At 42.3% G+C, this 16,861-nt stretch overlaps 1 protein-coding gene across 1 annotated transcript in view; it reads left to right on the top strand.

The window, feature by feature from the left end:
• The first annotated feature begins 786 nt into the window (after positions 1–786).
• Positions 787–16,861, top strand: part of LOC112111355 (myosin-IIIb-like) — a 91,019-nt gene continuing 74,944 nt past the window's right edge. The window contains exons 1-2 of the mRNA XM_026658267.1: positions 787–921; positions 6,415–6,526. Of these exons, the coding sequence (XP_026514052.1) occupies positions 787–921; positions 6,415–6,526 (247 nt within the window). The remainder of the gene's footprint in view (positions 922–6,414; positions 6,527–16,861) is intronic.

Here is a 16,861-nt window from a genome sequence, read left to right as displayed (position 1 = left end):
TGGATAGTTGAAGTCCCCCATCACCACCAAATCTTGGGCTTTGGATGATTTTGTTAGTTGTTTAAAAAAAGCCTCATCCACCTCTTCCACCTGCTTAGGTGGCCTGTAGTAGACTCCTAGCATGACATCACCCTTGTTTTTTACCCCTTTTAGCCTAACCCAGAGACTCTCAACACTTCCATCTCCTATGTCCATCTCTACCTCAGTCCAAGTGTGTACATTTTTAATATATAAGGCAACACCTCCTCCCTTTTTCCCCTGTCTATCCTTCCTGAGCAAGCTGTATCCATCCACACCAACATTCCAATCATGTGTATTATCCCACCAAGTTTCAGTGATGCCAACAATGTCATAGTTGTATTTATTTATTAGCACTTCCAGTTCTTCCTGCTTATTACCCATACTTCTCGCATTTGTATATAGGCATCTAAGATACTGGTTTGATCTTTCCTCCCAGTTTTGTCCTGACCCTCCTTTCTCTCTGCCAATATAGCCCACACTCCCTCTCGTTTCCGACCCATCTCCCAGGTCTCCATGTTCCCCACTTACCTGCGGGCTTTGCTCACCTGTCCCCGTCGAACCTAGTTTAAAGGTTGGTAGGGGGAGTCGCTTCATAGACAAGAATTCTCTTCATCGCTGTCTCAGCTGTTAGGGTGGCTTTTATTATATTTGTATTGTATCGAAATGTGTTTCTAGTCAGTTGTAGATCCCTGCCCAGTGTCTTGGTGGGAATGGAGATGCTGTATAAATAATAACTATTAATTTCTCATTTTGTGGGGTTTTACTATGAAATCTCTTGTGTTGCAGGCGACTGATAAAACCTTTGTGGATAAACTGAACAGCACCTTCAAGGGGAACTCACACTTCCAGCCGTGTAGAGGCCACGTGCTAGGGTTCAGCATCATTCACTATGCAGGGAAGGTAAGTACTGTTTAGGGTACAGACTGGCACTCTGTCTCATGTAGGTGAAAGAGATGGTGTGTGCTTCAGGGCCCGTGGGGGTATGGGTGGGAGAGATGTGCTCCCTGGGGGCCACTTCTTAGGCGAGGTGGGGCTCTCTAGAAGGTATCCTATTTAACATTATCATCAATGACCTGGAAGAAAACATAAAATTATTGCTATTAAAGTCTTCAGATGAACCAAAAATTGGGGGAGTAGTAAATAATGAAGAGGACACTGATTCAGAGAGATCTCGGTTGCTTGGTAAACTGGGGGCAGGTAAACAATATGAGTTTTAATATAGCTAAATGTAAATGTATACATCTAGGAACAAAGAATCTAGGCCCTACTTAGGCCTTGTCTACACTACAAAGTTTTATCGGCAAAAGGTATGCGACTTTAAAACCGCTGTTGCATGTCCACACTAGCTCCTTGTGTCAGCAGAGTGCATTCTCACTAACAGCTCTTACATTGACACAAAGAGCAATGCACTGGTAGCTATCCCACTGGGCAACTGGCTGCAGGGTGCTTTGGGAAGGGTTTGCAATGCTTCATGGGGCAGGTACAGCATCACATGATGAAGGTTTCTCAATCCCATCGTTCCAGGGGCATCCTAGTATATTGTCAGTTGCTTTTTCAACTGAAGTGTGTGGGGGAAGGGAGAGGAGAATGGTGTATATGGGGCGGGGGAGACAGCAGGCTGACTGACCTATCCTGAGGCAGCCCTGGCTCTGCTCGGCACAGCAGTCTCTCCGGAAACAGTCCGCTCTGCCTTCCTGCCTATGGTTCTGTGATTCCCTCCGAGTTCTCCCACAGCCTCCTCGGCTGCCAGAAGCAGAATCCTGAGAAGCTCTGTGAGCTCTCCCTGCTGAGGAATGTCAAAGCAGCACAGCAGTCCCTTCCCCCACCACTCCCCACAGCAGCAGTCTGCCTTCAGCTGTGTTCCTAGTGCAGAGCAGAACAAGAGCATTCCACGTAAATGATTTACTTTTTGTTCCCCACAATGAAGCAGTACCTCAGCTGTCAGATACTTCCCGGAGCGCATGCCTGCAGGGCAGCAGAGATCAAAACAGTGAGCAGAGCAGTCAGGGCAGGCATTGTGGGATACTGGTGGAAGCCAGTTATGGCAACAAAACAAACAGCAGTGTCTACACTGGCGTTTTGTCATTTTAACTTTTGCTGCAAACAGCTTTATGCCTCTCATCGAGGTGGTTTTATTTTGTCAGCAAAACAGCAGAGTTTTGCCACCAAAAGTAGCTTTGTAGTGTGTACACCTCCCCTGTTTTGTCGGCAAAAGGCAGCTTTTGCTGACAAAACTTTGTAGTGTAGACAAGGCCTTAGAGTCCCATATCCTGTATACTGGGAAGCAGTAACTCTGAAAAAGATTTGGGAGTAATGGTGGATAATCAGTTGAACGCAAACTCCTAATGTGACGCTGTGGCCAGAAAGGTTAGTGCGATCCAGGAATGCGTGAACAAGAGAATCTCGAGGTTATTTTACTTCTGTATTTGGCACTGGTGCAATGGATGCTGAAATCCTGTGTCCAGTTCTGGTGCCCATAATTCAAGAAGGATGTTGATAAATTGGAGAGGATTTAGAGAAGAGCCACGAGAATGATTAAATGATTTAGAAACCCTGCCTTATAGTGATAGACTCAAGGAATTCAATTTATTTAGCTTAACAAAGAGAAGATTAGGGTGTGACTTGATTAGAGTCTAATTACCCACTTGGGGAACAAATATTTAATAATAAGCTCTTTAGTCTAGCAGAGAAAAGTCTAAGATGATCTAGTGGCTGAAAATTGAAGCTAGACAAATTCAGACTGGAAATGAGGCATGAATTTTTAACAGTAAGAGTAATTAACCACTGGAACAATTTACTAACGGTTGTGATGGATTTTCCATCACTGACAATTTTAAAATCAAGGTTGGATGATTTTCTAAAAGATCTGCTCTAGGAATTATTTTGGGGAAGTTCCATGTCCTGTGCTACACAGGTCAGACTAGATGATCACAGTGGTCCCTTCTGGCTTTAGAATCTATGAATCTGTGGGAGGGCACGTAGTCCCTGGGGAAGGTGGGGCTTCCCCTCGAATCTGTGGAATTTCTCCATATTTGCAATGTACCCATCACCGTGGTACAGTAGAACCCTGTTTATCCGAGCCTCCATTATCCAGCTCTCTGTATTAACCAAACAACCAGTGCACACACAGGATAGTATACATGAACTGTTACTTCTAGTAAAGAGTACAGTACCCATTTTTAAAAATTCAGAAATGATAAACTCAAGCAACTCCAAAATAATACAGTGTTGCTGTTGTTGCAACTTAAAATGATCATTCTGCATTTTTAAAAACTGGTACTCTTTACTAGAAGTAACTGTTCATGTACGCTGAAAATAAAAAAGGGGGGTGTGTTTTAATGCTTCTCTGGGAGAGGTCAGATTGTTTAAAAGCAACTCCGTTTCTTAAAATAACGGATAGAAAGCCTTTGCCCATTCTCCAAATTATCCGAATTTTTGATTATCCGATCTGGACCTGGTCCCAATTAGATCAGATAATTGGGGTTCTGCTGTATGTGAGCTCCTGTCTCAGGCTATTGCTTTGCTGATTCCCTTCTAAGGTGTAAATACTCTGCATTCTTTGTAGGGCATTGGTGGAGAAACCTAGTGGCCTTATATCCAGGAGCCCGGAATACCAGAATCACTTCTGTATTTCCAAAGATTAACAAGCCCAATGGGAGCAGCTAGGTGCTCAGCATTTTGAAAATTGGGCCATTTATTTCAATGCTTAAATATAGACTGAGGAGCCTAATTTAGGACAGATGAACACATACTGTTAGGATATAGATATTCAAGCCTGTCTGTAAAGGCCTATACTTTAAGAATTTAGGTACACCTCTACCCCGATATAACGCTGTCCTCGGGAGCCTCCCGGAGCGCTGCTTTACCGTGTTATATCCAAATTCGTGTTATATCGGGGTAGAGGTGTATATGTTTATTATTTAGCTAGTTATAAAGGTATAAAAGAAAGAATCTGTGTAAGGGCCTTCTCTCACTGTGACAATCTGAGGCCCTGTTTAGTCCTACTGAAATAAGGCAATCTGGGGCTGTTAGGAAGGTGATCCGATCTATCACCTCCAGAGAAAGGGAAGAGCCTAGAAGATGTAAAAGGAAATATAGTTTTCTGTCTGGTAAGAACTCACTTATCAATAAACACAACTGGGAAACCCTTATGTATTTATAGATGTAGTTGTGAAATCTTAACTTCTGTATTGTTTTGTATGTTTATTTGCATGGTCTCTGTCTGGTTCTGTGATTGTTTCTGTCTGCTGTACAATTAATTTTGCTGGGTGTAAACTAATTAAGGTAGTGGGATATAATTGGTTAGCTAATCATGTTACAATACGTTAGGATTGGTTAGGTAAATTTCAGTAGAATGATTGGTTAAGGTATAGCTGTAAATATTACTATATAAATTAGGGGCAAACAGGAAGCAAGTTGGGATTCGAAAATAAGGAAAAAGGAACTTGGATTTAAGCTTGCTGAAAGTTCACCCCAATAAACATCAAATTGTTTGCACTTTCGGACTTTGGGTATTGTTGCTCTCTGTTCATGCGAGAAGGACCAGGGAAGTGGAAGAGTGAAGGAATAAGCTCTCTAACACATACTTTCCCTGGATCGATAATCTTGGCCATAATGTATTAAACAGCTCATTTACATGGAAGTGAATTTTGTAACAAGGGAAGACACAGTTCTGGTTACTAATGTTCTGTGATTTAATACTTTGATTCAGTATTTGTTCAGGGGGTTACCCTCTAAGACATTCATTATTAAAATACTTAACGTCTAGTTAAAGGAGAAGAGAGAATGCGAGGCTGAAGGTAGGAAATGAGGGGAGTGGGAGAATGGAGGGAACAGAGCACAGTGGAGAGGTTAACAACCTAATGGAACGAGTGGGAGAGAATAGAGATGAGAAAGGAAGTTGCAGATAGAAAGAAAATGGAATAAAATGAGAAAGGAAGGCAAAGCAAGAAAAAATTAATATCTTCGAGTTATGCTGCCAGCCCTGCACCATCACTGTAGTGTCTGGGTATTATTATCTGTATTTCATTTATGGCGTTTAGTCAAAATGCATCCATGGGAAGAGGATACAAACGTAAATGCAAAATAGTAGTTGTGTTGGACTCTTACGGGATGAATTGATTTTAATCAAGGTGATTTAAATCAGCAATTTAAATAATGATTTAAATCACCAAGTGGAAAGCCTCTATTTTAGTGTTTTTTCAAAGTTTTTGTGCTGGTGACCCCATTTGGACTTAAAATAAAATCGTGACCTCCCCACTAGAAAAATTGCCCCCACCCCCCCTTCAGCATCACCGTCTGTGGGGCTTGTGGCTGGGGCTCTGGGCCCCCTGCCATCTGTGGGGCTCCCGGCTGGGACTCTGGACCCCCTGTGGGACTTTCTGCCCTGGCGACCCCATCAAAATGGAGTCGCGACCCACTTTGGGGTCACAGCCCATAGTTTGAGATCCACTGTTCTATTTGATTCATCAATTTCAATCAGCTTTTTTATTTGTACTTCAGTTATTTTCTAAAGAAAGGTTAATTCTCGTTTGCTGATATAACCATTAAAAATATGTTGATTTACAACTAAATAGAGCCTTTACTCTAGACTTGGTACATCTTTTTGCTACTTAGGAGAATACACTATTTATTTAAGCAATTATAATGCTTAATATTTTCAGATTCTTATTAATCATACATTTTAGTATGTTAGAAAATAGTGAATGAGATGTTGCTTATTTACTAGATAATTTACTTTTTGTTCATGATTTATGTCAAGCTGCATCAGTGGGAGCTGTGTGGGAGATGGAATTTAAACACCAAACATCATATGAAGTTTATTTGTATTAAACAAAGCAACCTTAAATGTTTTGGGTACATAAACTTCTCATATCAAAACCTGGGAGGGAGGGATAGCTCAGTGGTTTGAGCACTGGCCTGCTAAACCCAGGGTTGTTCAGTCCTTGAGGGGGCCACTTAGGGATCTGGGGCAAAATCAGTACTTGGTCCTGCTAGTGAAGGCAGGGGGCTGGACTCAATGACCTTTCAAGGTCCCTTCCAGTTCTAGGATATAGGATATCTCCATTAATTTATTTATTTTATTTTATTTATCTTTTATATTTACAACTAAATTATAATAAGTTTAGACCTTAACATATTTTGTGTTAAATTCTGATTTCATTCTAAACAGGTCCATTTTTAAAAAGAAAAACTTACTATAATTTAAATAACAATCAAAAAAATTCAACGTAAATACAAAAAAATTCATGTTTTAAAAAAAAAATCATTGATTTTTATCCATCCTAGACTCTTCTGTGCTGCCAGCATGGTTCTTGGTGCCATACACTTTGGGCTCCACTCTGCTTGGGTTGGGTTGGCAAATTGCTTCCCTTGCTCTGCTTCTCTCCCCAGGTTCAGTATGCCTCCAGTGGCTTCCTAGAGAAGAATAGAGACACTTTGCCAGCAAATATCCGGGGTCTCTTCATCAACAGTGTCACCCCATTACTGAGTGTGCTGTTTACAGGTCAGTCCCCCTGTTGCCATGGGTGCCCGGTGAGTAATGTCACCAATGATCCCTGAGTTCATGGACTGTGTTTAGGGGAGAGAATCAAACACTGCTCTAAGAGCTGTGCACTGGCCGGGTGGCCCTGCCTGGGACACAGACATGTGCTTAATATTGGACTACGTCCCCTTCACTGACATCCCCTTCACTGTTCCTCCAGCTCAGCGTGTCTATCTTAGACTGAGTAACTGAATGTTTGTGCACCACACTGATCACAGCTATCCAGATGCAAAGTATTATCCCAGCCCCGCCATGGCAAAAACATAAGTGCAGCATGCAAGCTTGTGCTGCTCTTAGTGCACCCTCTCACCCCTGCTCTGCCCGGGCCTACAGTTCCAGGAGGGTTTTGTGGAGGCTCCAGTGCTCCTAGGGAAGCAGTCTTCCCTCTCATGGTCTGGGAGCCATGACTAAGTCTGTCAGCAAACTATAGAGCCAGCTGAGCAGTTAGGCCCCAGTTTATTGGAGGGGGAGGATAAAAGCAAATCCACCCCCTGACACATTACTCCTGAGGAATTTCTGCAATAAAAAATTAAAAATTCTGTGCACAATATTTTAAAATGCTGCAAAATTCTGTATATTTTATTTGTCAAAATAACACAATACAATCACACCAGTTTCAATTATTTTTGGTCATTTATTTCAAAATACCTGTCCGCAAGTATGTCTGTAACAATTCAGACAACAACAAAGATTCAGGAAATGTTTTTTAACAAATAGATTCCTTACTAGGCATATTAATACAGAACTCTGAGTAATAATTAATTTAAATGACAATACAGAACCGTATTTCCCACACCCCTCAGAAGCAGTGCAAAGACTTGGGGGAAGTCACAGGTAACGGAGGAGTTGAGGGAGAGGGAAGTAAATCGCTGGGAAGGAGCCTGGGTGTGAACTTGGAGGGTTGTTGGGTATGGGTGGGGAAAGTATGGAACAGGTTTATTTGGGGGGCAGGAAGGGATTGTTAGAGAGCTTCCCCCATGCAGACCCTGGCTGACCTCTAGCCTCTCCCATTCAGTCAGGCACATCTGCCCCTGTCTCCATGTGTTCCTGCACCACATGTGTCCTTGCACCCCGTCCACATGTGTCCCGCCACCCCCACTCAGACACCCACTCCCCCTTCCCCATGTGGCCCTGCACCCTTCCCCTGTCCCTATGTGTCCCTGTACCCCCTCCCCCTGTCCAGCTGTGTGTCTGGGCAGCCACCCCCCATCCCCATGTGGCTCTGTCCCCCCCCTCCCCATGTGTCTCTGTACACCCACTCAGCCACCCTCTGTAGCTCTGCACCCTGTCCCCCATCACCATGTGGCCCTGCACCACCCTCCCTCCTATGGCCCTGCACCTCCACTCCCATTCAGCCTCTGCCCCAGTCTGTCCTCCCCCACTAGCCCTTATGAGCCCCTGTCTGACCCCCCACAGCATCCCACGCTGTCTGTCTCCCCATAGTCCTTTCTCCTGACCTGGCCTGACAGGCGCTGTGAAGAAAGCAGGCTTTCTTTTTCCTCGCTGGCTGGGAGCTGCTGCTGTGTTCTTGTGCTACAGCATCCTGTCGTGGGCAAAAGGCAGAACTGCAGCAACATTTCGGCAGAAGCCTTTTTCTGCGCAAAAAAATAATGTGTGGCTCCTTAATTATGCATGCACGCAGTAGCGCAGAATTCTCCCAGGAGTAACACATACTCGTGGTAGTGGAAGCATCCTCAAAGGCCTGTAGATGGTGGAAGTGTCTACCAGGGTCTGGCTACTTGGAGGTCTTGTTTAGGTCTGAAGAAAAGACTGCCTCCTTTATGTTTCTCCTGCACAGGTAATGACCCCCTCAGCCCCAAGACCTGTCATGACCTGTTCTTTGTAAAAGCTGCTTGTAGTCAGATGCTCCTCTCTCCAAGTGGTAACGCGTGATTAATGAGCATCTTTCAGTTTAAGGCGAATGTTTATCTTTTCAGTATCGAGGGCTGTGTGGTGTCTGTAAAGGAGATGTGGCCTTGGCCACTTTGTCATTCTCATTATGTCTGGAAAGCTGGACAAGTTATATCAATTCCAAGAATCAGCTATTTCTTCACCCTCTTGCCATAGATCAAATAGCCCATGTCCCAGGGGCCAGTGCAGGATTGTCCCCTATGATACATCCACCAGTGTTAATTTTCAAAGAGAAGCAATAGGGCCTCCATTTCCCTGGAGAGACTGTTTCTTCCATGAAGGCCATATCCCCTTTTGCATCTCACTCTAGGGGAGCTTTTCCTGATTTCCAGTCTGTATCTAATTTTAATTAACATTAGGGCTGTCAATTAATCGCAGTTAACTCACGCAATTAACTCAAAAAAATTAATTGTGATTAAAAAAAAGATTAATTGCAGTTTTAATCGCACTGTTAAACAATAGAATACTAATTGAAATTTATTAAATATTTTTTGATGTTTTTCTACATTTTCAAATATGTTGATTTCAATTACAGCACAGAATACAAAGTGTACAGTGCTCACTTTATATTATTTTTATTATAAATATTTGCACTGTAAAAATGATAAACAAAAGAAATAGTATTTTTGAAATTTATCTCATACAAGTACTGTAACACAATCTCTTTATCGTGAAAATTCAACTTACAAATGTAGAATTTTTGTTGTTGTTCAGAGAATCATAGAATATCAGGGTTGGAAGGGACCTCAGGAGGTCATCTAGTCGAACCCCCTGCTCAAAGCAGGACCAATCCCCAACTAAATCATCCCAGCCAGGGCTTTGTCAAGCATGACCTTAAAAACCTCTAAGGAAGGAGATTCCACCACCTCCCTAGGTAACCCATTCGAGTGCTTACATTCCAGTGTTATATAATAGCACTCAAAAACAAAGCAATGTAAAACGTTAGAGCCTACAAGTCCACTCAGTCCTACTTCTTGTTTAGCAAATCGCTAAGACAAAAAAGCTTGTTTACATTCACAGGAGATAATGCTGCTGGCTTCTTATTTACAATGTCACCTGAAAGTGAGAACAGGCATTCACATGGCACTTTTGTAGCCAGCATTGCAAGGTATTTATGTGCCAGATACACTAAACATTTATATGCCCCTCCATGCTTTGGCCACCATTCCAGAGGACATGCTTCCATGCTGATGACACTTGTTAAAAAATGTGTTAATTAAATTTTGACTGAACTCCTTGGCAGAGAATAGTATGTCTCCTGTTCTGTTTTACCCACATTCTGCCATATATTTCATGTTATAGCAGTCTTGGATGATGACTCAGCACATGTTCATTTTAAGAACACTTTCACTGCAGATTTGACAAAACGCAAAGAAGGTACCAATGTGAGATTTCGAAAGATAGCTACAGCACTCGACCCAAGGTTTAAGAATCTGAAATGCCTTCCAAACTCTGAGAGGGATGAGGTGTGGAGCATGTTTTCAAAAGTCTTAAAAGAGCAACACTCTGAGGAAACTACAGAACCTGAATCACCAAAAAAGAAAATCAACCTTCTGCTGGTGACATCTGACTCAGATGATGAAAGTGAACATGCGTCGGTCTGCACTGCTTTGGATCATTATCGAGCAGAACCCATGTCCTCTGGAATGGTGTTTGAAGCATGAAGGGACATATGAACATAAGAATGGCCATACTGGGTCAGACCAAAGGTCCATCCAGCCCAGTATCCTGTCTGCCGACAGTGGCCAATGCCAGGTGCCCCAGAGGGTGTGAACCTAACAGGTAATGATCAAGTGATCTCTCTCCTGCCATACATCTCCACCCTCTGACAAACAGAGGCTAGGGACACCATTCCTTACCCATCCTGGCAAATAGCCATTCATGGACTTAATCTCCATGAATTTATCTAGTTCTCCTTTAAATCCTGTATAATCCTCGCCTTCACAACCTCCACAGGCAAGGAGTTCCACAGGTTGACTGTGCGCTGTGTGAAGAAGAACTTCTTTTCATTTGTTTTAAACCTGCTGCCCATTAATTTCATTTGGGGTCCTCTAGTTCTTATATTATGAGAACAAGTAAATAACTTTTCCTTATTCACTTTCTCCACTCATGATTTTATATACCTCTATCATATCCCCCCTTAGTCTCCTCTTTTCCAAGCTGAAAAGTCCTAGCATCTTTAATCTCTCCTCATATGGGACCTGTTCCAAACCCCTAATCATTTTAGTTGCCCTTCTCTGAACCTTTTCTAGCGCCAGTATATCTTTTTTGAGATGAGGAGACCACATCTGTACACAGTATTCAAGGTGTGGGCATACCAAAGATTTATATAAGGGCAATAAGATATTCTCAGTCTTATTCTCTAACCCTTTTTTTTAATGATTCCTAACATCCTGTTTGCTTTTCTGACTGCCGCTGCACGCTACGTGGACGTCTTTAGAGAACTATCCACGATGACTCCAAGATCTTTCCTGATTAGTTGTAGCTAAATTAGCCCCCATCATTTTGTATGTATAGTTGGGGTTATTATTTCCAATGTGCATTACTTTACATTTATCCACATTAAATTTCCTTTGCCATTTTGTTGCCCAATCACTGATCTGGCCCTTACATTATCCTCTTCCATCCTCTCCTCCTGACTAAAACCTAGAGAATCTCTATTAATAGACTCTCCCCTAAGAGAAGTCTCTGTCCGATCCACGTGCTCCTCTGCAGCAATCGGCTTTCCCCCATCGCTTAGTTTAAAAATTGCTCTGCAACCTTTTTAATGTTAAGTGCCAGCAGTCTGGTTCCACTTTGGTTTAGCGGGAGCCCATCCTTCCTGTATAGGCTCCCCCTATCCCAAAAGTTTCCCCAATCCCTAATAAATCTAAACCCCTCCTCCCTACACCATTGTCTCATCCATGCATTGAGACTCTTAAGCTCTGCCCGCCTACCTGGCCGTGCGCATGGAACTGGAAGCATTTCTGAGAAAGCCACCATAGAGGTCCTGGATTTCAGTCTCTTCCCTAGCAGCCTAAATTTGGCCTCCAGGACATCTCTCCTACCCTTCCCTATGTCATTGGTACCTACATGTACCACAACCACCGGCTCCTCTCCAGCACTACACATAAGACTATCTAGATGCCTTGAGAGATCCGCAACCTTCGCACCAGGGAGGCAAGTCACCATATGGTTCTCCTGGTTATCACAAACCCAGCTATCTATGTTTCTAATGATCGAATCTCCCATTACTAACACCGGCCTTTTCCTAATGACTGGAGTTCCCTCCCCCGGAGAGGTAACCTCAGTGCGAGAGGATACTCCAACATCATCTGGAAGGAGAGTCCCAACTATGGGAAGGTTTCCCTCTGCTCCCGTTGATTGCTCTACTTCCCTGAGCCTTTCATCCTCCTTAAAGTGCAGGGGCTGTCTGACCGGAGGTGGGACAATTCTACAGTGTCCCGGAAAGCCTCATCAACATACCTCTCTGCCTCCCTTAGCTCCTCCAGTTCCGCCTCCCTGGCCTCCAAAGCCCGTACGTGGTCTCTGAGGGCCAGGAGCTCCTTGCACCGAATGCACACACATGCCACCCACCCACAGGGCACGTAATCATACATGCTATACTGAGCGCAATTATCAAGATAGCCCCCACTCTGCTGCTGGGCTTCTGCCTGCATTCTCTCCCACAGCTACCTAGGTTAACAATAGGGTTTTTGTTTAAATCAAGAAGATTTGATTAGAGTTTAGGTTAAAGGTTTTAAAGAATGGCAAGTGTACCTCACCCCCTTCCCACTCCCCTTCCAAACTCCTTCTTGAAACTCCCTGTTAGCGGCCCCTGTTTACAAAGCGCAAAGATATGATTCCTTAGTGCATCTGGCACATAAAGATCTTGGGAGGCCGGCTACAACAGTGCCATGCGAACACCTGATCTCACTTTCAGGTGACATTGTAAACAAGAACTGTGCAGCATTATCTTCTGCAAATGTAAACAAACTTGTTTGTCTGAGTGACTGGCTGAACAAGAAGTAGGATTGAGTGGACTTGTAGGTTCTAAAGTTTTACATTGTTTTATTTTTGAATGCAGTTTTTTTTGTACATAATTTTACATTTGTAAGTTCAACTTTCATGATAAAGAGATTGTATTACAGTACGTGTATGAGATGAATTGGAAAAATACTATTTCATTTTTTACAGCACAAATATTTGTAATAAATAAATATAAAGTGAGCACTTACTCTGTGTTCCGTGTTGTAATTGAAATCAATATATTTGAAAATGTAGAAAATATCCAAAATATTTACATAAATGGCATTATACTACTTGCGATTAATTTTTTTAATCGCTTGAAAGCCCTAATTAACATTATTTGTAGCACCCTCATCCTTGCTAGTGAGACTCTGAGGAGTTGCCCTTTATAATTTTTCTGCCGTTCTTGGTGTTTACGTCTTCATATATTTGTGAAGAGTTTTCCTTTCGCTCCCTTACTGTCTCTTAGTGAAAGAATTGAGTAGTCTGGCTCTTTCCACCCTGATTAGTGCCATGGCTTTTCTTTGAACTCGCTTCAGTTTGTCTATTATGTGGTTCACAGAGATGACTCCGTATATGACATCCTGGGCATAGCTGAAGTATTCCAAAGTCAGACTATTCCGCCTTGCTTTGTGATATGGCAGTCCATGCAGTTGTATGTGCAGCCCAAAACTTCACTGGCATCATGGTTCAGGGTTATCTTTAAACAAAGCCTTGGTTTTACTCCATTACTTGGCAAACACCCGAAAGCATTCATTCAAATTGAGTTTAATTAGACACAAGAAAGAACAGGAAATTAAAACAGGCATTTCTATTGAAACTGTGGTTGAGTGATTATGCAAAACAAACTTAGTCAGACCTTATCAATGTCTTTCTCCTTTTATAGTCAAAATATTAGAATCTCTTATTTTTCAGAGCAAATTTTTTATGATGAACAGGAGAAGGTTAATTTTACTCTCAGTCCTGATGTGAAAGATATTCACTCATCCTGTTCTTAACAAACAGACAGCCACAAAGGTGGAAGAGAGACAGGATAGAAAAGATGGATGAAATATGGCTTTTGTTGATGTTTTTGGAACACTGGACTGCTGGTTAGTTATCAGTGGATGCTTTGGCTGGCAAGTCGACCATGACACCTGTTGCTTGGGCCCTGGTTAGTTATGATTTGGTCGTGCTGTCATCTGGTTGGATCCTTTCTCCTTAAAAAAGACAGGTTTGGATGATTGAATCCTGAAATCAACTATACTGCAATGAAAAGCCAACAGAGTGAGATAGGATAAGAGGAAAGAAACAGTGAATATAAGAATGGCCCTACTGGGTCAGATCAAAGGTCAATCTAGCCCAGTATACTGTCTTCTGACACTGGCCAGTGCCAGGTGCCCCAGAGGGAATGAACAGAACAGGTAATCATCGAGTGATCCATCCCCTATCACTCATTCCCAGCTTCTGGCAAACAGAGGGTAGGGACGCCGTTCCTGCCCATCCTGGCTAATAGCCATTGATGGACCTATCTTCCATGAATTTATCTAGTTCTTTTTTGAACCCTGTTATGGTCTTGGCCTTCACAACATCCTCTGGCAAGCAGTTCCACAGGTTGACTGTGTGTTGTGTGAAGAAGTACTTCCTTTTATTTGTTTTAAACCTGCTGCCTATTAATTTCATTTGGTGACCCCTAGTTCTTGTGTTATGAGAAGTAGTAAACAACACTTCCTTATCTACTTTCTCTACACCAGTCATGATTTTATAGACCTCAATCACATCTCCCCTTAACTGTCTCTTTTCCAAGCTGAAAAGTCCTAGTCTTATTAATCTCTCCTCATATGGAAGCCGTTCCATACCCCTAATCATTTTTGTTGCCCTTTTCTGAACGTTTTCCAATTCCAATATATCTTTTTTTGAGATGGAGCGACCACATCTGCACACAATATTCAAGATGTGGCTGTACCATGGATTCATATAGAGGCAACATGATATTTTCTGTCCTATTATCTATCCCTTTCTTAATTATTCGCAGCATTCTGTTTTCTTTTTGACTGCCGCTGCACATTGAGTGGATGTTTTCAGAGAACTATCCACAGTGACTCCAAGATCTCTTTCTTGAGTGTTAACAACTAATTTAGACACCATCATTTTATATGTATAGTTGGGATTATGCTTTCCAATGTGCATTGCTTTGCATTTATCAACATTTAATTTCATCTGCCATTTTGTTGCCCAGTCACCCAGTTTTGAGAGATCCTTTTGTAGCGCTTTGAAGTCTGCCTGGGTCTTAACTATCTTCAGTAATTTTGTATCATCTGCAAATTTTGCCACCTCACTGTTTACCCCTTTTCCCAGATCATTTATGAATATGTTGAATAGGACTGGGCCCAGAACAGACCCCTGGGGGACACCACTATTTACCTCTCTCTATTCTGAAAACTGACCATTTATACCTACCCTTTGTTTCCTATCTTTTAACCAGTTACCAATCCCTTAGAGCACCTTCCCTCTTATCCCATGGCAGCTTACTTTGCGTAAGAGATTTTGGTGAGGGACCTTGTCAAAGGCTTTCTGAAAATCTAAGTACACTATATCCACTGGATTCCCTTGGTCCACATGCTTGTTGACCCCCTCAAAGAATTCTAGTAGATTCGTGAGGCATGATTTCCCTTTACTAAAACCATGTTGACTCTTCCTCAACAAATTATATTCATCTATATGTCTGACAATATTGTTCTTTATTATAGATTCAACCAGTTTGCCCGGTCTGAAGTCAGGCTTACAGACCTGTAATTTCCGGGATCACCTCTGGAGCTCTTTTTAAAAATTGGCGTCACATTAGCTATCCTTGAGTCATCTGGTACAGAAGTTGATTTAAATGATAGGCTACAGACTACAGTTAGTAGTTCTGCAATTTCACATTTGGGTTCCTTCAGAACTCTTGGGTGAATACTATCTCAGATTTGTCACCTAAAAAGAATGGCTCAGGTTTGGGAATCTCCCTCACATCCTCAGCCATGAAGACCGATGCAAAGAATTCATTTAGTTTCTCCACAACGGCCTTATCATCATGAGTGCTCCTTTAGCACCTCGATGTCCAGTGGGGCATAAAATAATACCACAAGGGTAGAGAATTCAATATAGTGCCTTTGTAGTGCTGCTAATCATATATCCCCACTGGTGGGCTGAGGACTGGATGACATGATAATGCAATGAGACAAGGTGGGTGAGGTATAGGACCAACATCTGTTGGTGAGAGAGATAAGCTTTTGAGTCGCACAAAGCTCTTCTTCAGGTCTCTCACCAACAAAAGTTGGTCCAGTAAAAGATATTACCTTATCTCCCTTGTGTCTTTAATATCCTGCTATGACTACATTGTGTATGATAACGCGATGACTTTCAGCACTCACAGGTGAAAACAAAGTTCCGTAAACAGGAGCAAGGCCAGCCGGTCTTCCTCTCAGGAAGAAAGTCCTTTAGATGAGTTGCAGTGCTGGCAGGTAGGGGGATGAACTGGGATGCACAGTGGGACGGGAAAAGAAAAGGAGAGTTGAACTGAACTGATGATTTTTTTCCCAAAAGTTTCTTTAAGAAGCCCAAGGGTGGCATAGTTCATCCCCCTCATTATTTTGTCCACCAATTAGGCATACTATCCGTAACACCAATTTTGATAGATTAACTTCTGGTTCCATGCCCTCTGTTTTACCAAGCATAATTTCAACAGTTTTTGGATTATATCAACATGGCCTTTTTGGGTTAGACTAATCCAGCTTCTTTGGTTCTCTGCCACTTGTTTCAACATTCAGTGTTATAAACAACTTGACCTATTTTTCATGGTTATTGTAACATCTTAGGAACTTTCACTCATTTCTTATTTTTGAGTTTACAATTGAGGTACATTTTGTAGGCCCAATAGTCACAAAACAACTCTCCTTCTGGGAAGCAAATTCTTGCAGTATGTTCACCTTACACTGAAGGTGTGCTTCAAATATATGCATTTGGTGGGAGGGATAGCTCAGTGGTTTGAGCATTGGTCTGGTAAACCCAAGGTTGTGAGTTCAACCCTTGAGGTGGCCATTTAGGGATATGGGGCAAAAATTGGTTGGATGATTTAATTAGGGATTGGTCCTGCTTTGAGCAGGGGATTGGACTAGATGATCTCCTGAGGTCCTTTCCAACGCTAATAGTCTATGATTCATTTCAGCTAGTAGTATTTATAGTTACAAAACTACTTACATGTTACTAAAATCCAGCCAACCAGCTTGTAACAGTTTCTTAACTTGTTTTGTTCTGTACTTTTCTTAATCTCTGTTTTGGATACTAAATTCCGAACCAGTTGGGCATAGAGGTAAACCCCAACTTGTGCTAGGACACGGTGTTCATGTATTTTGGCTT

This window comes from Terrapene carolina, unplaced genomic scaffold, assembly GCF_002925995.2.
Source record: "Terrapene carolina triunguis isolate 2854851 unplaced genomic scaffold, T_m_triunguis-2.0 Scaffold422, whole genome shotgun sequence".
In the NCBI taxonomy this organism is placed as follows: domain Eukaryota; kingdom Metazoa; phylum Chordata; order Testudines; family Emydidae; genus Terrapene; species Terrapene triunguis.
The sequence above is the reverse complement of the archived record's forward strand: the minus strand, read 5'-3'. Positions and strand labels throughout refer to the sequence as shown.